At 41.2% G+C, this 24,946-nt stretch overlaps 2 protein-coding genes across 21 annotated transcripts in view; one reads left to right on the top strand and one right to left on the bottom strand.

The window, feature by feature from the left end:
* The window catches only part of LOC140659469 (rap1 GTPase-activating protein 1-like), a 73,946-nt gene that overhangs the window by 43,389 nt on the left and 5,611 nt on the right, over window positions 1–24,946 (top strand). For 14 of the 19 annotated variants that reach the window (XM_072879268.1, XM_072879260.1, XM_072879233.1 and 11 more), the window contains 2 exons: window positions 3,453–3,538; window positions 3,691–6,240. In XM_072879268.1, coding sequence (XP_072735369.1) covers window positions 3,453–3,538; window positions 3,691–3,714 — 110 coding nt within the window. In that variant the 3' untranslated portion in view covers window positions 3,715–6,240. Of the gene's footprint in view, window positions 1–3,452; window positions 3,539–3,690; window positions 6,241–24,946 lie in introns of those variants that run through there. The other 5 variants (XR_012045148.1, XR_012045147.1, XR_012045146.1 and 2 more) reach the window with 5 other exon arrangements.
* On the bottom strand, window positions 7,122–14,901 carry GSTK1 (glutathione S-transferase kappa 1). 2 transcript variants are annotated; one of them, XM_072879350.1, is made up of 8 exons: window positions 14,594–14,900; window positions 13,910–13,991; window positions 13,007–13,135; window positions 12,570–12,670; window positions 12,119–12,154; window positions 9,190–9,306; window positions 8,572–8,665; window positions 7,127–7,261 (listed from the first exon to the last, which is right to left on the bottom strand). In XM_072879350.1, the coding sequence occupies exons 1-8, from the start codon at window positions 14,657–14,659 to the stop codon at window positions 7,212–7,214; spliced, it is 675 nt and encodes a 224-aa protein (XP_072735451.1). In that variant the 5' UTR covers window positions 14,660–14,900; the 3' UTR covers window positions 7,127–7,211. The 2 variants fall into 2 exon arrangements, with proteins under 2 accessions (XP_072735460.1, XP_072735451.1); XM_072879359.1 differs by lacking the exon at window positions 8,572–8,665 and having other exon boundaries at window positions 7,122–7,261; window positions 14,594–14,901.

The raw sequence follows: 24,946 nt of genomic DNA, 5'->3' as shown, positions 1-24,946 counted from the left end.
AGTAAAAGATTTCACATTCCTTTTGACCTTGTGGGTAACTGCAGTTCCCCTTGCACTCCATTTATCCTAGAGCACTCCCAGGCACAGACATAACACAGTGTTGTTTTTAATAGTGCTGTTATGCCTCCCCTGCCATGCCCATAGTTTAATCCAAGTGTGATCTTTCCACAAATCCACTTATCACTCCCATCTACCTGTGTCATGTAAAGCCCAGTGGAAGTGATCCACTATAAACTTTTATTATATTGGCTTGGGTTGTCTCTCCTTTTACCCCTTTACTCACTTGTGCAACATTTTCCTTCCTGCATTATTTTTCTTGCCAGAAAATCCCACTGGATCCTAGAGCTGTAGCTGACCTATGAAAGTTCAGATCCGGATCCAAGTGCTAGGTTGATAGTACAGGCCAAACTCGCTCTGAGCTCCCAGCTTGCTACCTTGGGGAGAAGCTGCTGTCTCAATATACTCTCCAGTAGAAGAGCGCTAGGTTATTCAGCCTAGCTGTTCCCCTTTTGTTATGGATATTGGAAGTAGGGATCCTTTCCAGTGGCCTCTGCTGCTCTTCCTGGATAGATTCCCTATCTGCTGACTCCTTATTGTCCCACAGGTATATACATCATTAATATACAACACTGAGAATAATCATTACAGAAAATGCCATGTAAATAATCATTACAGAGAATGCCAACATAATTTTTAGGTTTTATACCTCCATTGTCAATGGCAGTGATCTCATACTGACACTGCAAAACTTCCACTGTGGTTTCTCAGTACCTTGGCATGGTGCACCCTGCAGGAGTGGTGATTTTTTGCTGTACCATATCTACTCTTACATCTTCAGTGCAGAGATTTAAAAAAAAAAAAAAAAAAAGTGTATAAAGGTACAGCAACAAACATGCAGGTTTGTATAGGGACTTTTGATTTATGTCAGGAGAGCCATGGTTACAAGGGATAAACATAATGGCTACTTTTCTGACTAGTTGAAATCAACTCACCTAATCAGGAGACTGTAGAGATGTAGTCTTGAGTGCCATTGCTGATTGCAGTAAGAAAGGTTGATGATGTCACCATCCACACCATTTAGAATGTGTTTGTGGTAATAGATGAAGGGGCAGAGAGGAAGGAAATAAAGAGTTATGTGTATGTGTGAAGTGCATGAAGTAGCAGAATTGAGCCTGCATTTTCTAAGTGCAAAGAAAAGATATATTTATATAAAAGATATATAAAGATATATTTATTTTGATTTTTGCAAATACTAGAAAGTTTTCTATTTATGTACTACAGCCAGTCCTGACAGAAGACTAATTATCAAAAGATCAAGTGTGGCAATACATGTTAATATTCCTAGACAAAATTACATTTAAATGAACATTGATAGTTCGGGTTAATTTATGCAACAGGGAAGAACTGTAATTATCCATAACCAAGCATAATAAACTGAAGAAATGCCAGAGTTAAGCTAAACTGAAAGCAAAGAAAACACCTTGGGACACAGAGAGGCATCTGGTTGTTTTAGTTTTGCCCATTAGTGAGCTATACAATAAATATTCAGCCACAGTTAATGTACAGTGTAAAATCAGACCGAACTGATTTTTTTATGAAGTAACCTAACATTTTGGATGCCCACTGTAAGTCTGGATCTTAAGCTGAATTATTTTAGAATTCCTAACCCATGTACACATTCTTGGATTCTCCAATTTGCTATTAAGATTGAGAGAGCACAGTTACAGAAAAGAAAAAAAAATGGCAGCAGTCTGTGGTCATTATGCTACCAGAGCTAGATAAAGACATAGAGAACTGCCATTGCCAAAACTGCTATTTTCTGAGTTGGCTTTAAAGCGCCAACATGTCTCATATGCCAGTGTATATATTACATGAGGCAGAGGTGATTTTCCCCCTAGCCTCAACACCAGCATATAAATTTAGCTATAGCCCTCCTTAACACTTTATTTAAGACACTTCTAGGTTACTTAATATGCATAGTTGTTTTAGAAGTGTTTTTATTCAGTTACTTGGTCTGTTAGTCACTACCTACAAACATACATCATAATTAAATTTCAAAGTACTGGAGCTGGGATATATACAAAATGGAGGAGAACCCTGGTACTGCAAATTCATGTTGTTTAAAGCCACCGTTTAGCAACAAATGGCAGTGATTTACCAGTTTTGTTTTTAAACCTCAGAGTTTTAAATTACTCTGAGGTTTAAAGGGAAAGGGGATAGTCTACCTTTGAAAAACTGCTGAAACACAGTTGCATCTCATCTGTTCCATAGAAATATTGGTATGATCATGTATAGTTTAAAAAGAAAAAAATGTTCCTGTGAAGAACATCATGGCTTACCATCTTATTGCAGGAATCCCTCATTAGCTGAATGGTACAGCTTTCTAAACTTTCCTGATTGAATGGTGGATAGGTATGCCATCAAAGTAATTTGTCTGCTCCTTCTGCCCCCTTAGCACGTTCCACACTGACACCAACTCTTTAATTCAAACTCTTTCCATTTTCCTCTGATTCAAAGAAAAGAGTTATAATGCAGATTTACTGTTGCAATACAGCTATGCATAAACTCCTAGAAACTATACTATTTATTAAATTATTATATTTAATAATTTTAAACCATCAGTGCATAGGATGGAGGGTCACCTAAGAATAAACTAGAATGGTGTAAAAAAGAGGGCTGTTACATTAAAGACATACTCATTTCTTGTGAAATGTGTACGGTGAATGTAAGATGATTACAGAAAGCAAAATAATGTTTTAAGTTTGTGAATTTTGCAAAGTATTTCATCCTTGTTTTTGCCATGGTGTTGATATGTGATGACAGGCAAATTCCTTAAACCCTGAGATCAGATGTGGGAATCTTAAGGGAGGGAGCAGAAGGAAGAGAAACACTGTGAGAGCCTAAGATTAGACTCTGCTTCACAAAGTGTATTCTTAAGGATAAGGCATTCAGGTTGCACAGATTTATTCAGTAATGGCATTTCTTAACTTGACTGCATGATGCTGTCACCTACTGGAACCTGCTTTATTATTTTAAACTATTTTTTGTGTATAACAGTAGACTGATACAGAAATTGAAAATGGGACTGATGGAAACATGTGGGAAAGTTGGAGAATGCCTTCATTACTTGTTAGATAGCTACAGACATAGCTTCTAAAGGCAAGAAGCTATAGCCAGAACAGCTGTGTCATTGAAGTAGTCTGGAACCAGCAGCCAATTATTTTTTTGAATTAAATGAAAGCTAAGTAGTTACTTTCCTTGTGTTTCAAGCTGGAATGAGAAGTAGGTCAAGGTAACATTAGTCAAGTTGTGTGTAGATACATTCCTTTCACTCTTACCTGTGGATGAGCCACAGATCTGTGAAAAGTTTGGGGTAAAACCAGCTATGTGTACAGCTCCTGGGATACCCTCTTGATTATTTCTTTATTGTTCTGTGCTTGGTTCCCTTCTAGGAAGCAGGTTGCTTCCTTCCAGCAGTGTTGCTGGCTCCACTGGAAAAGGAAAAGGCAGCAAAGCAGATGCTCAGCACCATAATCCAGTAAGTGCTTTAATAAAATGTTTCCTTTTCACTTGCACAGAGATAAGGATGGGAGAAAAAAAGAGAATTTAGGAGGCTTTGCTTGCTGAGGGTTGAAAGGACAATAAGAAGGTGCTTGCAGGGGAAGGTTAAAGAACTGCCTTGTTCTGCAGGCCTCCATTTTGTGCTGCGTGTGAGGTCACCGCTGGAGGACTGTCTCGGTGTACACTGGGTGAGGAGCACAGGTAATGGGTATGGGGCAGTGCCGCAGGCTGGTGGTTCAGGGTGGAGGCAGGCCCCTGGGCCATCTCTGGCCTCACTGAAAGAGTGCAGCAAGTACTATACGGCTTCACAGTAAATAGAGTTAATCCTATACCTTCCTTCCCCAAATAATCTTCTATGGCCAGCTGACTCTGGCCTAAACAGATTTTGCCTGAAACCAAATTCAGATCTCTGGCCTAATTTACCTAAGCTCTGCCTTTCTTGGTTGCCTGCTCCCTCTCAGGGAACAGCATTTCCCATTGAGACACCTCTCTCTGCCCTAATCTATGCTCAGTTTTTTTTTCTTTTTCTTTCATTGTTCAGTTTCCTTTGCTCAGATGCCACCTAGCTTTCTCTGTACCTATCCTCTGCTTCCTATGGTTTCATTATTTTACTGAACCACTTTCTTTTGCTCATTTTGTGACTTTGTGCCCATCTCTACACTTGTTTGCTTTCAGCCTAGCATTGGTGGGACCTGCTTCTCCATGCCAGTTTCACAGCTTTTCCAGACATGGGAAGTGGGATTGGATCTCCTGGTGAGATCTGTAATAGAGCAAAGGGGAACTCAGCTCCAAGTTTGTTCCCTAGAGTTCATAGTCCAGTTTTGCTTGCATCGCTGAGAGTCTCTCTTTTGGTGCAAAGTCCCTTTCCTTGCCTAGTATCTTCTCCGGCTTGACAGCTAAACAGCATGCTACTTGAAAGTGATGTGGATGTGCGGCTCTCAGGAACTAGTTTGGTATATAGCTAAGTAGAAGAGATATCTTTACAGAAGAAAATTCTTCCAGCTATTCCTAAATAGCTGGCAGTTCTTATTACTGCTTAGCATCTACCCCCGTGCCTCGTAAAAAGACACAAGTTTAGATCCTCAATGTTTTTTCAAGTAATGCTCAACTTTTAGCTGCCCTGCCACCTGGTGGCATTCAGAGCAGTCAGATAAACAGTTCAACTCCATGCGGTGATGGCCATCGGTGTCGCAGCAGACTGACATCTACAGACAGAAGATCAGAAAGGGAAGCCAGGTAAAGAAGCTGGTTCTCAGCGCTGAGACTACTTAAATGCATGCTACACTAAAGATAAGTACTGAGAATGACAGTATAGCTGCTAGCCAGTGTTTACTGGGGTAATCACCAGAGTGTCTGCCAAGAGCTTGTGCTTACGATGAGGTCTCTGTAACGCAGGAGTAAGGTTGCCTAAACAAGAAGCAGAACTTCCTCAAAGCTCTGCTCCCAAACAGGCAACTTTTGCTCGAAGTAGGTATACAGTCAGAATTGCAACAATATGGATATTCACTGATATAAATGCAAGGGCTGTAACCACTTACTAATAGTTATCACAGGCAATAAGCAATGTAAGGAAAATCCTGAGTTTGGATTTTCCTTATCTCAGTAGTGTTTAAGTACTATTTTAGTACCTAAGGCTTTAAGCATTTCATTTCCACTGATTTAAAGTAGGTCTAAGGGCCTTTAAGATAATTTTGGGAAATACATAGCAGTCTATAAGATCCATCTCATTTGGTTCATCTGCCAAATCAACAATGTTCTGTCACAAAGGCTGTTTTTTTTTAGTCAAGCTGAATCAAAGGACAAAGTTTCATGAGACCCTGGCTTTCACCATGAGATTATTTCAAGATGTTCCTTGCATTCTCCCCACCTTCCCACCAGAGTTCATTACCTCCCATTTTACCCATTTCTGAGACAGCACTGCCTATGGCAGTGGCCACAAGTCACTGGGGTGATCTGGCTTAAAGTGATGTTTCTGTCATTCCATTTTTATCACAACCTCAGAATCCGTTTGATAGCACAAATTGGAGACTAGCAAATTTCAGGGGGGGAATGGTAAAAAATTTAACATGGCTTCAAGGAACTCAAAGAAACCTATGGCATCCACATACCTGATAACTTCCCTGTCATTCTAACTCCTACATGAATGTAGTCTCTCATAGCTCACGAAGATTTCCTTAAATTCCAGGCTGGATTTGCCCAAAGACTAATGGGTGCACTGGTGGAAAGGAGGACAGAGTTCTCAAATTATAGGATATTTCCTGAAGAGCTGAAAGAGGTGTAAGATGGAAAAATTGTGGATGGGGGAACAAATGATACTCCCACAACACTTACAGCTGTAAGAACGTGAAGAATACAAATTTTTTTTCTGATGCTTTGTTCCAGGATTTGCTGTTCAAGTGAACAAGCATGAATATGCTTTACCTTAAAGTTCAGAAAGAGGCAAAAAATGGAATTCCAGCTGCTGCTAGTTCTTCTGCTTCCTTCAGAGATGCATCAGAGACAGCCAGGAATCATTGAGAAATCAAGCCTCATACAAATCAAAATAATTTGAGTGTTATTCCAATTCAGCCAATACAGGGCCAGGTTCAAACTATTCCAGTGTGAAATCTCTAACTAACTATTGTAATCAGAGATAAGAGTGAAAAATGAAGTGTTTTGGTTTTAATTTTATTGTTTGCATATCTTTCCCTCTGCACACTATACAATGGGATGATCTTTCTGTCATCATCAAATCAATCATCATCTCATCATCAAATAAATCACCTTTGGATAGGCAGCAATTAAGCCATCCCTGAGGAAGCAAAATACAGTCTAGTTCAGTTGCCAACTAAACTTACATAGTATTCACCATTGTCCTCCAAAGATATTACTGTAAAACTGGCATTAATTAAAACCCCCTGCAAGGTCTGGGGTTGGTGCCCAAGAATGCATGTGTGTGGTGGTCTCCTTCAATGTCAGTCACTGCAGAGCAAGGTGTATGAAATACTGTCCAGGAGGGGGACAATTCCTTTTGAAATACTTGACTTGTTCCCCAGATTTTTCTTTGGGCTTGAACTGTCCCTCTCTCTTCCACTCTTCTCTTTCATGTCCCCTCCAATTGCCATGCTGCAGAGTAAAAGGAAGCGTGAATACCTTGTCCTGTGCTTCTGGTGTCTATCTTGGACTTAAAAGGAGAATGTAGCCAGCTTCTCTTAGGCTTTATGTGTGTGTGTTTCTAAAGGACAAGCAGGAAGATATGAGAAATCCAGAGATCGCAGTCCCATAACAACAATTGAATCCATGCTTTTAGGGAGAAATCCAGAGATCTCAGTCCCATAAAAACAATTTAATCCTCGTGCTTTTAGGGTAAGAGAAAGAGAACTAATCAGGAAAGAAGAATGTTTAATCTGCAAGAAGTTAAATATTTAATGTTTAATCTTTAATGTTAATCATCAATCTGTTGAAAGAAAAGAAGCACATTTGTATTGGTAAAGACCTCGCTGGACTGGTAATACTGGCAAACCTTGAACTTCTTTGTAATTAGAGATGAGACTGAGCTGTAAAGTTAGCTGTTAAGGACAAGAAAGCCATCTCTCCATAAAATTGCATACATTCAGATAATCACTGAAGATTGACTGTGTTTTCACTCTCATGTATTTCCCCAGGACTTTTCACATCTTGGGGCTTGGAACTGATGGAACTGGTCCCAGCCATTTTTTGCCTACAAGACAAACCAGCACAAAAGAGAAAGTTAAAATTTAATACATTGAAGTGATTGGCCAGTCACATTTCTGCAGTAGGATGACCATTCCTACTCCTCTTTTGAAGGGTAACTACTGATAATGGAATACGGATTTGTATCTATCTTGTTTGGCATGCTTCAGCCAGCTCCATAAACCCTTCACTGTCTAGTCACAACTGAAGCTGTACAGAAGAATTGTTTTCCTCTGTCACACATGAGATTCTGCAGGTCTGTGGCACTCCACATGAGGGTGAAGCCAATTCTTTTTAGGACTCCTTTTTTGAGGGACTGGGAGTAAGGAAGAGAAAAAAGGGTGGAAGGCTGGGGAGAAACAAAAGGAAAATCTGTTGAAGTCCTTGGAGTTGAGACTACAGACCAGGCCATAAGATTCCAGTTAGGATTAGTGACTATGGTAGTGGGTGTTGGGTATTCATCTTTCTCACTCTCATTTTAAGCAAGAATATTTTTATAGAATCAGAAACCCATCCAGAAAAGAAAATAAACCTCAAAAAACCTCCCTTCTGTTTAAGCCCTTCTGTTAAACTAATTTTAATTTACATTAATTAAGATTTTCTGGTGAAATTTTTCAACAAATGCATCAGAGCTAATTATGTGCATAGCTCTTTCTAGTGACAAACTCAAGTGCCAAATCTTGAGATCAATAGTCAAATGCCCTCTAACTCATGTAAAAGCAGGTGACTGAGTTTTATTAGTTATCACAACCTATTCAAATTATCTTTAAAAATTTAAAGTTTGTATTCTATTAATAGAAAAATAAAAAGGATGGTCAATATATGAATTTCTGTTAAAAAGTTGTGTAGTTAGGTAATTACAAGTTATGGATTGGGGAGCTGTGATAATGTGCTTTTTATTAAGAAGGAACAGATATAAAATGAAAATATTAAAACAACAACAAAAAAAGCAGTATCAGCCATAGTCTTAATCTTAGCCAAGACCTAATGCCCAGTACCAAAAGGTTAAATATGAACACTTTGAAAACTAAAGAGTTTCAGTAGTAATTTGAGAATGGCATGTGGAGCACAAAGCCTTGAAACATACCAAGAAAGGATGGAGAATGCGTTACTTCTTGTTTGGAAAAGGACTACACCTTTGGTCACTCTAACTGTACTGAGATACATTCCAGTCAGCAGTTTCATCCCATGAGAAGGATACCCAACATTATTTAATATTTGAAAGACCTTAAGAGTGTTTTATTTAGCTGTATTACATATTTAATTAAAAGAGGGTGAAAGCAAGAAACTAAAAGTGATGTTATTGGGTACACTCACCTATAATGCTGCCTAGCAGCTCTAAACGATCAGAGCCAAAAAAGAGATGAGGTTCCCCATTAAAATGTGCCACAACAGCAGGCATCCCAAATGCCTATTGACACCATGGAGATGAAACAGAGAATGTTATAATGAGAGAAATTTTTGCAGACACATGATCAATCTTCAGGAATAAAAAGCAAAAACTTCGACTTTTTTTCCTCCCCTTCTTTTCACCTTCTTCATTCTTAAAGATGAGTCTAATGGAGCCATCAGAAAGTAGGTGACTCTCCAGAGCCTGTGTGCACCTTTTGAAGGAGCAAAAAAAGCAACCTGACAAATCCACGGTTTTATGTCAAGTAGCGATAAATGGTATCTCTTAGTACTGGTCCTGTAGCTCCCCTTGCTGTCCAGCTGGAAGGAGCTGAATGGGTCAACGTTGGTTTCCCAGATGACATTGAGATAAACTACCAACAACAGTGAGTTAGCTTTCACATGTTCAAAAAGAAAAAACCACCTAAGAGACATGGCCTATATAGTGCTTTCTAATCATCACCTTCATTGTTCCTTGCTTCCCAGTATTCTTAATATGGAAGGAATGCATAGCTGTGATGACAAATGGCATTGGAAGCATCTCACCCCATATTTTATTGCTTCCTCTGTTGTCTCTTTCAGTCGGTTCTTCACTGCAGGGGTTGAAATCATTTCAAGTAGCTTCTGGGTGAGCTCTGATGATAGCCCAGCCTGTCTGGCAACCTGAGAAAAGATGATGTAATTAAGAGTATTCTAATACTAAACATTCTAATTCCTACTATGGTCTAATTAATTTAATCTTCAGTATTATCACCCAAGGTCTATTACCAAAAGGTCTATTACCAAAAAAATTACAAAATACCCTTGAAGCACTTCTTGCACAACTGTCTTGCTGTATTCCCAACCCATGAATCATTTATCAACTCTCAGATACAAAGTAGAAGGGATATTTTAAACTTCCAAGCCCCAAATCTGCACTTTTTTTCAGGAGTTCCTAAACAGAAAAAAAAAAAAAAAAAAAGATAAATACTAAGTTTAACCTCTGATCCAATGACTTATCAGATAACTTACAAAAAAAAAAAAAAAGTTGTTCTGAAAAAAAAAAAATCTTACTGTACAAGCCTGCCAAGACAAAAACAGTTTGTATGACAAATGTGGCCACATAGGATCTATACGTGATACTGCATGAAAGAGACTGTAACTCACAGAGGTTAAACAGTTGCTAGTATTATTGCTGTGTTTTTAGTCTCCTCTGTGCCTCTGCCACACAGGAATGAGATAAAGTGGCCAAAGATAAAGGTCCAATGTTTATTGGGTAACACTGAAGTCACAAGTACCTATTTTAATAAAGTATTTCACAAAAAATGTTAACTTCCATGCCATCTACCTGAATGACATGCCCTTTGTTTTTTCTTAAAAAAAAATAAAAAATGCTTAGGGTATTGTACACAGACCAGTAATCCTGCACATGTAGATGTTAATGATTTTTTCTTTCTCTCAATCACTTTTTTGTTTAGTATCCACATTTTCTTGTACCTTCTCCTACTTCCATATCAGGGCAATTAGGAGCTCTTTTTGACCCTGCTTGAACAGGAGATAAACAAGTGTAGGACTGGAATAGAACAAAATGCTGTGTATGCTTGGTAGCCACAGTGTTTAGACTGCAATATTTACACAGATACGTAGTATCTGGTCCTCACCGTGTTAGGGCAGAAGGGGTATTTAAGTGGACTGGGGCAGGATTCAAAGACTTCTAGAGTAATTTATGTGAAGTAACTGCTGACTAAAAAGAAAAGTAAAAAAATACTAAGGAACTGTATCAAGTAAACAACATTCAATTTTTCTAATTGATGTGTAAAATAAATTCACCTATGAAAACTCAGATGAAAGGGTTGGGACCCCTCACCCACCTTTGGATGGCGTATTTCCAGAAGAGAGGAAAGTCTAGTACTTGCTGTAGGGGTGACTGAAGACAGACACAAGCAAACAAGGAGATGCCGACCTCTCTGTCTTGCTGAACATAGGGGGATACTCGTAGACCACCAAACAGTGACTAAATTACATAGAGATCTTTCTGAGTATGAAGTTTGTTTCTCTGAAGTTCTGCATGTCCTTGCTTTATCTTTATTTAAATAATGATGGATTCAGAGACTATGTGAGGACTTTCTGTATATATTTATGTACTGGGTCTGGCTGGGATGGAGTTAATTTTTTTCACAGCAGCTCCTGTGGTTCTGTGTTTCAGGTCTGTGACCAAAACAATGCTGATTGATAACACACTAATGTTTTAGGTATTATTGAACAGTTTGCACAGTGTCAAGGCCTTCTGTTTCTCACCCTCCCCCCGCTCTCCGTGAACAGATTGGGGGTACGCAAGAGGTTGAAAGAGGAAACAACAAGGCAGATGACCTGAACTAACCAAAGAGATATTCCATGCCATATAACATCATGCTCAGCAACAAGAAGTGAGGAGGGGGTTTAGGGCGGTTAGCCACCTTTTGCTTGGGAACTGGCTGAGCATCAGTCTACCCTTGGGAGGTAGTGAGTGATTGCCTTTGCATCGCTTGTCTTGTTTGTTTCTCTCTTTTCCACTTCTCCTTTGCATATTAAGCAATTTTATCTCAACCCACAAGTTTTCTTGCTTTTATTCTTCTTTTCCTCTTCCCGTGTCCCACTGGGCAGTGGAGGGGAAGTAAGCAAACACCAGTGGTGCTCAGCTGCCTATCAGGGTTAATGCACCACAGTTTAATTATATCCTTCAAATCTTGCCTCTTGAAAAGGCAAAATGCAAACCTTTGCTGAAATTCTGGTAAAAAAAGGTACACTAAGATGAAGCTGAAGTGCAAGGACTATGGGGAAACAGCAAGACTGCAGGTTTCACTTTTCAAATAGAGATGTTGGATAGGAGAGACTAGTCATGGACTATTCCTCTCTTTTCTTCATATTCCAAGAACTTAAAAAATAAAATAATGTAGAAATGAGAGCCCTTAAAGAGGATCTCATGGTATATTAACTTATATGCCATTACAGCTTTTACTGTAATAAACAAAATCTAAACAGCAAAAGAAAATACATCAAAAGAGTATAATTTCCGAGCATGTAAAAAGGCAGTACAGCACTGAACTTAATAGTAAAGCCTGGCTCCATCACTCCAAGGAAAGTCAACTTTCCCAAAGTGTTGCATTTCATCTGAAGATTTCATATAGCAGCAAAACCCCAATGCATTCTGGAGACACTGATCATACTTTCATTACTGTTAGTAAAACAGTATTAGCAGATAATTCATTTTCCATCTTTGCCACATGAATTAACAAAAAAGGAGATTCTGGTTCTAGTGTCATTCAAAGCATGACAAAAAAAAAATCATTTCAAACAGAGCTGCTAGGGAAATTAAATCCACTTTTTTCTAGCTGAAATTTTTCAAAACTCCAAGTGATCATTTGACTAAGCTGTCTTCATGTCTGTTACTGATTCAAGCCATCAATAACAATCTGTATCAGAAATGCAGAAGCACCAACAGAAAGGAGACACTTACGGCCAATATATTCTCTGGCTGGCTGATATCTTCATGCTGGTAAAAGAATAAAATAAGTAATTCAGTACTTAAGAACAAAAACTCAGGTCTGGACTTGAAAGCAAGTTTTCTAAGAAAATAGAAATAAAAACAGTACTAGTTGCTGGAGAATTTCCTCAGAAAAAGTTTTAAGTCACCTAATCTAGGAATGTATTAAATGCTTTCTGGTATGAACTACTAATCCACTCAGCCCATAGGATTCACCATACATACCTAAAAGAAGGCAAATTAAGCTGACTATAAGCTAGTTCTTTTCTTGTAATGGCTCCTGAACCACTATGACCTTACGTTTCCTGCTATGACTTTTCATGAAGACATTTCCTTTCTCTTGTTCGAATGCAACATTTGAACAAAGTGGGACAGGAAGGGTGACAGAGAAAGGATCAAGAAGTTGGCTTCATAAAATACTGACCTGTGACCAAAAACGTATCCAGAACTCTCTAGATAAGGGTTCCAAGTATTGTGGTTGTGTCATATCAATGGCTGTGATAAAGCGCATGGCCCCAAGACTGCCTGGGATTAGTGGGGAGACAGAGAAACATACTGAAACAAGGCACAGGATCAGGAACAGATAGTCCACACAAGTGCTACCTAAGAACAGTACGATCTTCTCTGTACAGTCCCCAAACAGTAAAGCTTATGTTGATTCATAGTATCCTCCATGCTAATATAATTCACAAGCGCATTTCTCCAGAAGTTCCTTTTATGATTAAAAATGCACATACTTCATATTGCTCACAGATACAGGAAGAGGCCGTGGACGGGGAATTCATCTTCACCTTTACTGTTAGGGAGAACTTGAACCAGAAGCACTAGAGTCGAAAGACACCAGCTAAGTCTCTTACTTACTTGTACCAAGGACACGTTGGAAGTCATCTTCTGAAATTCGTACAGGCACTTGGTAGTATTTTGCCATCCTTTTTATATCCTTCAGCATGTATTCAGCACGCTTTGGCAACATTGCTGGAGGCTTGTTACCTTTCAGAAAAAGTTCTGTTGAGATTTTCAACTGTATTATAATAACACTAGACTAAACAATACTGGACAAATTAGACCTCATCCATAGATGTGCCTAAGAAAGAGTATAATTTCATATTGGCTTACTGAAACATACACAGCTTTTCCAAAGATAATGCTAGGATTTAAACATGATTTATTTTGGTTTTGCACAGATCAACCCTTTAAGATAGCAGAATCAGTTTTAAACCAAGGTACAAATGTCCTAGCAGGGATTTATATGGATTCAGACAGATGACTTAAGCTAAACAACTACTAATGCATGGATAAACATATGTAGAGACTTGTTAATTTCATGATTTATGAGTTATAAGTGTCAGTGATTAACTTGTTCTAATAAGGCCACAAGTACTATTTTATGGCATACGTGGATCCTTTATGCATATTACAAACTGCAAGTGTTCCACAAATTAATTCTGGTTTGAACTCAACAGAAAACTTTTAGGAAAACATTCCATATCAAATTATTATTATCCTAGTTTAGAACTGACAAACTTTGGCATAGACTGTATGTGCCACAAACAGTAGCTGTGTAGTTGCACAGTATGAAATTCCTTGTGGCTGGTTTCTTAGTCACTACTGAGCTCCACAATCCTATAGTTAATTTGTTATTGGTGCCAAAACTTAGTTTAAAGCTGGCTCTGGGGGCTCTGCACTCACTAAGAGCTTGCTCACTAGTGTCCTACTAGTGAAGAAGTTATTTCCCTACAGAGATAATTTCCTCATATTGCCTACCAGTTGCTTGCATTATGCCACCAAGGAAAGCTGGACGAAAGCGCAGATCAATGCTCCAGATGTGCTGGTACCGGCAGAGCACCTGCAACATAAAAAAGTAGTGATGGATTAACAGTCAGAGGAGATGTCTGTAGAGCTGTGTGCAGCTAGGAAATAAGCTAAGGCATTAAATAGACACTGCATATGAATCCTTTTCTATTGTATTAGTGACAGTCCTAAAAGCCTTTTCTGGATGCTGCCAGAGAGCTCTGATCTCAAAAAACCTGAAAGTACCACATTCGTAGTACAAGTCTAAGCAGGGATAAATAAGGAAAAGATCAAGCTCATGAGTGGACACTTGCACTTGTTAAACATCAAAACTATCCGTAAAGCAAAACGTTCAGCAATAACTCCCAAATATGCACAGGCCATGCTGCCATTTGGCTGAGACACGCTTCCTTAGTGTCCCTGGTTTTCAACACGTGAGGAAGAAACCAAAGTAACCCTCACAAGTGAGATAAAAATAAAACCGAAACATTACGTGGGGCTGCCTGCAGCACGGTGAGAAAGCACCACGAGTCGGCCAGACAAGCTGCCCTTCAGCCGCCTCCTGAAGGAGAGGCAGCAGCGGGAGCGACCGCCGGGCCGCGGAAGAACGGCGGAGCGCTTCGGGAACGGCCTTCCTCCGTCTCCTCTCCTCCTCACCTCAAACCCCAGCCAGGAGTAAGGGGATACCACATCGTAAAAGAGCTCCACGACCGTACGCCTCATCCTGGCCCCGTCCTGTCCCGTCCCACCGCCGCCGCTACCCAGTGCGCCCCAGAGGCAGCGACACCACCCCCAGGGCAGGCGGGGGCGGAGGCGGGGGGCCCTTCCGCTGCCGAGGCAGCAGGCGGCGTTCGTCCTTTCTGGTTCTTTTTGTCTGTTTCCCTGTGGCGCTGCGCGCCCTGCTATGGCTGGGGCCCAGTCCCAGCTGTGAGGTGCCCTTTGCTGTCTCTCCTTGAAGCCCGGCTTGGGAGGAAGAGGGGGGGGGTGGGGGCGGGAGCCGGGGCTTTGCAGGGAGCCGAGAGGGGGCCTGTGCCCTTCTCCATGGCGAGGCAGGAGGAGAGGAGGCTCCCGAGGAGGGAAGCCGGGAGCTGACTCAGCGGAGCAGGCCGGCATGTTTTCCCGGGAGCGCGGCTTCCCTGCTGGAGCCTGCAGAGGGTGTGTAAAACTTAAAAGCAAAAAATTCCCCCAGAAAACTAATCGGCTGGGGTAACAAATTGAAGTTCTTGCTACCTAAAAAATTCATAGTTACGAACCATTCTTTCTAAGTACACTGACATTTTTAAGAATTTTCTTATGCTACAATCTAAAGCACAGAAACAATTACTATTTTTCCTTTTTTGTATTATCCTTTTTTTTTTGTGTTATGTTACACACACCAGTCAAATAATCTGTAAGTCTCTTTCTGTCTCCTTTCATGATATTTAAAAATCTTGTCAAGTATATTCCAGTATCCCATTGAAGCATATGGCACAGGGTGGCAAAATACTATCTTGCTACTTCCCATCTCCTTTTTGATATACTCACGTTTATTTCACTATTTTACGCATGGCTTGTGTACGTGAGCAACAGCAAAAAGTCAGCTCTTCCAAAAGCACACAGCCTGTGCTAATTCCATCATCTCTTTCCTCAGATGACTCAACTCGGATGTTCAGAGACAATCACAATCTGGCCTTAGGAAAGTGAATTTCAGCTTTCATGCTGCCTGGTCTGGAAGTGCAGTATGCTTCCCCACCACCTTCTTCCACCATTGAGTATTTGCTTTTTGAAGTAACTGAGGTACATCTACAGACTCAGCTCTTTGGTCTTTACTTCCGCCCTTATATTAATGAACAATATTGAATATGCTGGGCTAAATTCAGCTCTTGGGTAGGCATCTCCCACTCGGTTTTACAGGTTTCCAAGCACTCAAAAGCTCTGGAAAAGGGCCTGTTCCTCTTCAGAAGTTAAAACATGAATGTGTCTAACTTTAGACAATAGATTTTAAATGTTGAGATTATAACAGTTTCCAGCATAGAACTATGGTTGCTTACAAACTTTTATGTCTTTGAAAAATAAGATGTTCATTATAATAGAACTGTTTGTCTTTATATTTAACATGCTTAATCTATGAAACTATATTGATTAATCATTATATATCTACCCTTGGAAAGGAAATGTGCTGTTTCACATGTAGTTCTGAAATGACATTGTAAGGATGGGCTAACATTAACAGCTATAATCAATACATATTTTCTAAATGACTTTGAGTGCTTCTGGGAATTTTATCCACTTGACTTTTTCAATTAAATTATTCATTCACTGATACTAGAAACAATCAAGAGGTTCAATTTTCCCTTATAGAAGCCAAACTGGCTCAGAATTACTGCTTATATTACATATTATATATATTTATATGCAGAGAGAGAGATTGGCTGAGAGAGTCAGACTGGCTACCTTTGAGTGGAGCACAAGTTGTTCCTCTTTGTATTAAAGGTGTTTGACTCAGCTCTGTAAGATTACTCAAACCATGCATTATTTAGTGCTGTCCATCTGTACATTACCTCTGGCAACACTCATAGTAAGGTAAAGAAATTAAATGCAGACAGAAAGAAGGAAGCAAGTTCTTTAAAAAGTGGTTTGAAAAGTAAGTCATATGCATGAGAATGCATCACCTTTGATAAAGAGAGCGTGTTTTCTAAATAACAAATACTGCTACTTTGAGGTGATAATTAAGATGTGAAAGCAATCTACTGCTTCGCACCAGTGGAGTGTTTATTCTCTCCTTGCGTCTTGTCTTGAAGACAGATAAAGATGACACACAGACACTCTCACACACAGAGCTGGCCCTTAGATACCCACTCAATGCTCCCAGCTCTCAGGTGGCCTCACCTACTCACTGGCTGGTCTGGCTGGATCTTCACCAGCGATCACACACTCATGTGCACACCCGCACCGGGACCTGTGGTCTGACTCCAGTTGCTGCACTCAGGCCCACATACACATATGGTAGAGAGCCCTCACCCAACAAAGAGGTAGAAAGGACTTTAATAAGGAGATAGGACAGGTGCAGGGCATGGCCAGACAAGTATACTGACCAGTAAACTGTTTACATGCAACTGGCCCGTTTATCCTCTTACCCTCTATTTTCCCACCCTTGTTCCTCCTCCAGTCACCTAAACCCTTCCCTTTTCCCACCTTTGGTTCCTCCCCTAACCATCCCACAAGAAGTCCTGTGCAATCCCAAAACGTTCTTCCCTTGCATCCTGTAATGTGTCACCATCCCCTAGGCAGCAACCCCCCTTAGTCCTAGATATGATCTGGAATATGATCCTGATGACTCATCTTGCTGTAATCTTGATTTTCAACAAAACCAGCTTTCTGAAATTAAAGTAACTTTAACTCAAGGATGAAGAATCTGAACTGCCAACAGTAGTTTGTGACCTCTCTCTGAAATCTTTCTTAACACCTGAGTACTGGGCAGTGAGCCAATCATTAAGAAAGGATTTGGGAGAGAGCTGGGAAGCTTCAGTGTGAGGTCTTTACCAGGCATATTGGTAGACATGGTGGCAAAAAAGAATTAATGAACAACTGAATAAAAAAATCTATATGGAAGAATTGGTAGGGCTTCTATAAAGGAGAATCCTGCCTTATGTTTTTTTCAAGGGGTCAACAAAACTGTAGAGTATGACATAAAGGGATGTTATAAGAACCTGCCTCTGGCATCCTCTGCGGTCTGGGGATTCCTCCTTCCAGGCCACTGGAGCCTATGGATGTGGCTGCTGGTTTCCCATGTGCAGGTTCAGCCAGTAGTGAGGCTGAGTGTGTGTCCCAGAGAGATATATATGTGCATACACACATACATACAGAGGACACTAACATGGCCAGTTACACAGACTGCAACAGGGAGAGTGCTGCCTTTAACAACACTCACATATAACGCTACCAGAACTCAAAAAAATGTGAGTATAGATAGTTCGGTCCTATTGCTGTCTGGCTGCTCGGGGTTAAGTTCACTAGTGAAAACACACCCCTTCACCCTCTAGATTCATAAGCATATGCACATTTGCAGATCCCTTGAATATCAGCACGACCCCTCAGCCCCTCTCCTGTTCATGCTCTGATCTGAGCCCTCTTGCCCAGTATATGGGTCTTTTACTTGCCAGCTAGTCCAGCTCAATACTTGGTGGCAAACAGGCATGCACTTACATGCTTGTCTCACAAGCACTCTTACACTCATGGATCCCTTATCAGCAAAGCCTCTCAGCTTGCCCCCCCCCCCCCGCCCCCGGGGACTGCGCTCTAAGCTCCCTTAGCTACCTCCAGCTCAGACATGAGGCTTCCCAGGTTTTCCTCCTATGAACCAGCTAGTACAGCTTGAAGTTGTTAGGTTATCTATAAAAACACTAATCTGCACATACACAGAGGAGCACAGAAGGACAATGGTGGGTGGTTCCTGGCTGCTTCCAGGTCTATCAAAGGAGCATGTCACAGGCCCATCTCTGCAAGCCCAGAGGCGCTCAGGGGCACGATGGCATGTGAGAACCCAAATTCCATCTCTCTCAGAGGTGGAACACACTGTCCTGGGCTCCTCCCAGGGCTGTCCCAGGACAGACACCAGCCCATAAAACCTATCAAGTCAGCAGGAGCAGGACTGTTGGGGGGGGGGGGGGGAGTACTGCAAAGGGGTCTGGGATGCAGGGGAAGATAATTTTGGGTTTACAATAGATTTATGGGGTGTTTATGGGAGGAACCAAAGACAGGGAAAGGAATGAATCTAGGCAGTTTCGGGAGGAGTAAGCATGGGGAAATAGAGGCATAAGGGGGTAAAAAGGGCCGGTCATGGTAGCCATGACTTGGCTACCACAAGGACCAGGGGAGTCCCAGTAAGCTCTGTGTGTGTATGCCTGTGTGTCTCAAAGGGCAAGAGCACAGAAGGAGCTGGCTACCACAGGGGACCAGGGGAGTCCTGGCCAACTGCTAGAAAGTTGTGAGTGTATGTATGCATGTGTGTTGGTGAGTTAGGAGGTCTGTAACAGCAACTGGAGTGAGGCTGTGGCCTCAGGGGCTTCTATGACCAAGTGCCAGCAACTGGAGAGACTGGGATCCAGTAGCCAGCTACTCGGTTAGACTGTCTTAGCCTAGCTACGGGGGGGAATCCACGTTGTACCTAGTGGATCTTAGAATCATAGAATCATAGAATCGTTTAGGTTGGAAAAGACCTTTAAGATCATCTAGTCCAACTGCAAACTCAACACTGCCAAGTCCACCACTAAACCATGGTCCTAAGTGCAACATCTACGTGTCTTTTAAATACCTCCAGGGATGGGGACTCAACCACTTCCCTGGGCAGCCAGCTCCAATGCTTGACAACCCTTTTGGTGAAGAAGTTTTTCCTAAGATCCAATCTAAACCTCCCCTGGTGCAACTTGAGGCCATTTCCTCTCATCCTATCACTTGCTACTTGGGAAAAGAGACCGACACCCACCTCACTACAACCTCCTTTCAGGTAGTTGTAAGAGAGCGATAAGGTCTCCCCTCAGCCTCCTTTTCTCCAGGCTAAACAACCCCAGTTCCCTCAGCTGCTCCTCATAAGACTTGTGCTCTAGACCCTTCACCAGCTTCGTTGCTTTTCTTTGGACATACTCCAGCACCTCAATGTCTTTCTTGTAGTGAGGGGCCCAAAACTGAACACAGTATTCGAGGTGTGGCCTCACCAGTGCCGAGTACAGGGGGACGGTCACTTCTGTAGTCCTGCTGGCCACACTATTTCTGATACAATCCAGGATGCTGTTGGCCTTCTTGGCTACCTGGGCACATTGCCAGCTCATATTCAGCCGGCTGTCAGCCAACACCCCCAGGTCTGGATCTTCATCCAGATCAGCCAGAGCAGGGCTAGGATGAGCCTGTTGGTTCTGTTTGTGTTTGTGTGAGTGCTGAGTGTGTCTGACTGTGTTGATCTGTGTTGTATATGTGTGTCTGTGTGTGTGTCTACTGGGAATACATTGTCAGCCTCACTACTAGTTGTACCTGGGGTCATGGAACTGTGGCAGCCTTGCTTCTGTCAGGCTACCAGATTCACCCCATCCCTACCAGAAGATTTCTAGCAAATTACACATATGAACCCATGCACATCAGGTTAGGGGAAAATATAAATGGACAGGTCCCTCCAGTTGCTGGCATCCCAGGTACATGTGGCCTATGACCCATGGTCCCTCCTGTTGCTGATGCTGAGACCCCCCACAGTTGGTTGCTGGCACCACAAAGACACGGGTTGTTATCACCCATGATCTAACTCAAGTTGCTGGCATTTGATTCAGTTAGTCTGGTCTCTCCAGTTGCTGTCACCTAGACCTTTGAACAGTCTCACATGGGGCAGAGGGTGAAATTAAACAGAAAGGTATTTAATAAATATTAGTAAGATAGGATAGCCTGTGATCAGGCACAGGGCTCCTTCGGACAAGTGTTCTGACCAGCAGCTGCTTATACACAAATGGACCCTTTTATTCTTCCCCTCTGTTTCCCTCACTTTGTTCCTCCCTGATTCCCCTTTTTCCCTACCTTTGACTCTTTCCCTAAACATTCCTTAGTAAGTTTTGCATAGTCCCCCAGACCCCCTCAAATATCCGTAACACTCATTTTCTCTTGTTTCCCCCTTATCAGTTACAAAGTCCAAGTCAACTCTCTTCAAAGCTATTCCTGTAGATTCTTGATAGCCCATCAACTAGTGGTTGAGGAATTTTAGTCTTACTGTCTCTCTTATAATTTCTCAGTTATGTTTGTGAGATACATGATACATCTGTATGCATAAGAGTATAAGGATGTATCAGAGGGGGGTGCCTCATTTCCAACTGATTGACCCCAACATCTCCATCCTTCAGTCCCCCACTCCAGTATCTCATCTCAGTCTGTGGTGGTTCAGTAGTTAATTTAGAGTAAGTTCAACATGAACTAAAACAAAATTCCTTCTGCTCTGGTGAATGAACCTTGCATCTTTGGCACTCTAGGGTGAGGTGGTGCTGGTCTCTGAATGCTATTTCAACCCTCTTCCCCCGCAGTGACCCCTTTTAAGTGCTGTTATTTTTAGCACTTAAATTATCAGGAAGGGAGGGATATTGATGGGTGGGATGTCATGCAGTGTGACACATAAACTGTAACCTGACCCATCCTGTGTGTCCATATTTCTGTTGTTCTTCAAGGGCAAAAACTTTAAAGTTCCCTAGGAGGGTCCAACCTCTTTAGAAATTGTGTATTTTCTCTTGGGTCAGGATCTTTATCCAAGCATCCTCAGAAACGTTGGCCTTTGTGCTGCTAAAATAATACTGGCTGACCCTCGGTTGTCCTGTCCAGCCACTTCTTGCTTCCTAGCAGGATGTCTAGTTGTTTGTCTAATGACAGGAGCTATGAGAAATGTGTATTTCCACTAGGTACATTATTTACATTATTTATGGAGTAGTGATGTTTCAGAGAAAGAATTAAAGGCAGTACAGGGAAAAATAGGTGTGGGAGGATTAGAGGGATCAAACTGAGTAAAATTAGGTGAGGCTGAAATTTGTATGCAATACTCAAAAGTTCTGCTATCAGACTCCATTAGGTTTAAATCTCTCTGTAAAATGAGGCTATACCTTTGCAATTGTCTGTTTTCCTTTTGTACCTGATTTTTTTCACAAATGTTAAAGATGGATTTGTAATGAGATCAGCCTTAGCCTGATTCTTTTGGTTTTCATCCTGCTTGTTAGCCAATATTGTTTCTGATTTAATAATTTGAAGTGATCTGTTACTTATAGGAGGTCTTATACATCTGTAAGCATCTGCTTTCATCCCTCAGAGTAGAAATTTTGCCTGATAGATCCCACAGTTAAGCCACTGTACATCTCTTATTGTTCTTGTGTTCTGTTAATATGCTTTCAATCCGATTACTCCAATTATCTTAAAAATTTCCTTGGGCAGGTCCCATTCAGGTGCACTCATAATGCTATAGAAGTTTGGTTACAAATTTTAACACTGTAGGCACATTTCCAAGATCAGTCCACTTGCCACATTGAGGATTATATACCCTTATATATGATCACCTGGGGAGTACTCAGCTCAACTGGATCATGCCAATGACATCAGTTGTTGCCATCTCTGAGGCCCAGGGGATTCCTCCTTCCTGGTTGCTGGAGCCCAGCCCGGTGCACCGAGGGAGGGGAAGTCCTGTCCTGTATAGATAATTCTGACAGGGATAAATAGTCTGCTACACCTATTTCTGGCATAGAATTGGTTGCCCCTGTCAGTTTCTGCTGCCTTTTTCTATTCCTTGCAAACACTGACTATTTCTGCTTTCCTAGTTTTTCTATTAGTGAGCCAAGAAAAGCAGATAGTGTGATGCAGTTAAATTACAGGGATGTATGTGTTTCCCTCCTTCTGTGTCTCACAGCATACCTATAGCATGCCTGTCAGGTCTTGCTGATGCTGCTGGAGAAGCAAGCAGCAAGAATTCCTTTCTCAAATACTTGGCTCCTGCAATGGCTTTATGTCCTCCTGTGATTCTAGGTTTAACCAGGGAAGTAAACCACTCTTGCCTGGAGCTAGATGTCAAGGTGGTTGCTTTCCGTTAGGATCTCTTTTAACAAAGTGCCTTGTCTTTGCCAGACTTGTCTTTCCTTTTGAATTTCTTCCTCACTACTTCCAGTCTAGCTTGGAAAGGATGAAGTTACACAGATAGAAACATCCTATGCATCACAGAATCATAGCAGTACAGAGTACTCCTGTGCTCTCACAGTATCCCACAGGAAGCTCCATTCACTGCTGAGAGGGAGACATCCAGGGAAGCGTAGATCTGCCAGGATACTCACTGAATACAAAGAGGTATTTGGTTAATCTCAGTGCAACCTCTTCTGCCTCAGTCCTTGGCACAGGATTGTAGGGTGTCCTGATGCTGGGCTAATGAGGTTAGTGAGATTGTTTGAGAAAGGATTTGCTTGTCTGTGTGTGTTCTCAGCTGTCTGGGACAAACACACATTTCTTTATGTATCATGATGGCTAGAACAACTGTTGTTTTTATGTACAAACAAAAGTCTCATCTAGGTTATGGTGACTCTCTCAAGTATTTCTTCCAGACACATCATTACACTGGCATGCTCTAGGCAAATTCTCAACAGCCTGCGTTTCCAGTACATTTATCCTCTGATCCAAAAAATCATATCCATGTTGAAGTTTCAGACCTTTTGAGATATTTAGTTGATCTGAATAAGGTTCATTAAAAAATTCCTTCACATTCTTGAATAAATTAGCAGCTTTCTGGTGTGGAGGGGGAGTGCCTACTAGGAGGGTAGGGCTCAGATTTTGAGAGATAAATGGAGGCCAACAGAGATGACAGAATGCAAGGGAGGCTTTTTGTTTCAGGACCTGAAAGAAATTTCATTAGGAGCCAAGACAGCAATACTTTGCCTTCTATTCCATCAACATGTGGACTTTTTCAGTTTGCCTTCATGTGATTAAAAGAAATGACATGACAGACACCTATAGGTATGACCACCACTTGCCATTTATGGAAAGAAATTAAACTTTCTCTTACTGTATGATTGGTATGACTTTGGGAGACAATAAGTCATGATGGTATAGAGGGAGAAAAGAGAAGAGAGGCTTTTTCCTCCAATCAAATGAGTGATTCACTTGTACATAATTCAAATGACAGAACTGCATCTAAAGTGAGGACGAGAATAACCTCTTGCCGAGTTTCTCATCTCACAAAGCACTATATAGAAAATTAATTCTAGTCCTCACATTCTGTGTGACAAGCAAGAATATCCAAAAGATGAAACAGAACTTTGATGATTTTCTTGCAGTTCAGTCTCCATTCCTAATAATCTCTAGAAAGCTGCCCTGTGTATCTGTGAGAAGCATAAAGTTGAGAAGAAATCTTTAAACAGTTTCTAATAAGAAAGTGTCCTAAGTTGAAAAATTAACTCAGTAGAAAAAAGATTACAATGAAATTATTTAGAAATAAAAAGCAAAAAGTGTCCAGCCAGTCTTGGCAACAAGAAATTATAAGGGAAATTAGAAAGATTTTCTTAACAGTCATGCTTGTATTTTTGTAAGTACATAATCACTTCTCTGCAAATAAACCAAACTTAGGTAAACTAATCCTAAATGCAGGTTGTTCTGGTTCTACTAGTACCCGATTAACATTTTATGAACAGAGGTGTATTTCCAAAAGTGGTTAGTACAGCTCAGCACTCTCTATCAGTGTCCCAGCTCTTCAATGTCATCATAGCCTGTATCTTCAAGAGCAGGGGATGAATCTTTCTCAGCCTCAGAATTCTTGTTTCCTGACATGTTAGGACTCCAGTCTGAAAACATGAAGGGAAGAACACTGAGATAAATGCACATGCTGTACACATTACCTTTACATGGTTGTGCAGCTGGCAGCATGGGCTGTCCGTTGTCTTCTCCAGAAATTAGAACCATTAGATATGCATGCCTGTGAAAGACCTGAGAAGTGCTTGTCTCATTCTGCCTCCTGCTACATGTACACATATCCAAGGATCAAGCTTACTGTTCCCAGAAAACAGGTTACTGATTTAAAGACTTCTAATAAAGGCAATTCTTCAATATCCCTAAATAACTCAACTCTCTTTTACTGCCTCAAGTGTTATCTGACACACTGCAAATTTCGTAGATCTGTCCTTATCCATCCCATGTATGCCCTGATCTGGCTCCTCCTGGAGCTATCATAGGATAGTGCTCAGCCCATTGTCTGTGTTTGAAACCCATTAAGAGGATGTAACCCACCTTACTGACTGAGGGGTGTTGTTGCCTGCAAAGGTGTGAGACTTATTATGAGATACAGGGGAAGACCATATTGGGATCATAGAAAACTTACTATGGGCTGCTTAGGGGAGGAAACAAAAGCACAGAAAAGGAGGGATCGATGTAGTTTGGGGAAGAACAAACATGAGAAAATAGACTGATAAGGGGATAAAAGAGGCTGGTGGCATGTAAATAGGCTGCTGGCCAGTATGCATCTTTGGCCATGCCCTGCATCTGATC

Source organism: Ciconia boyciana, chromosome 1 (assembly GCF_034638445.1).
Source record: "Ciconia boyciana chromosome 1, ASM3463844v1, whole genome shotgun sequence".
NCBI lineage: Eukaryota > Metazoa > Chordata > Aves > Ciconiiformes > Ciconiidae > Ciconia > Ciconia boyciana.
Note: the sequence above shows the minus strand (reverse complement) of the source record. Positions and strands in the feature narration are given on the sequence as shown.

Bases quoted from the DNA above. Each gene is read 5' to 3' on its own strand.
- GSTK1 (XM_072879350.1), bottom strand. From the start codon at position 14,659: ATGAGGCGTACGGTCGTGGAGCTCTTTTACGATGTGGTATCCCCTTAC. The intron at 13,992-14,593 runs GTGAGGAGGAGA...TTTATGTTGCAG, and splicing joins ACTCCTGGCTGGGGTTTGAG to GTGCTCTGCCGGTACCAGCA. The intron at 13,136-13,909 runs GTAGGCAATATG...TTTTTCTGAAAG, and splicing joins TGGCATAATGCAAGCAACTG to GTAACAAGCCTCCAGCAATG.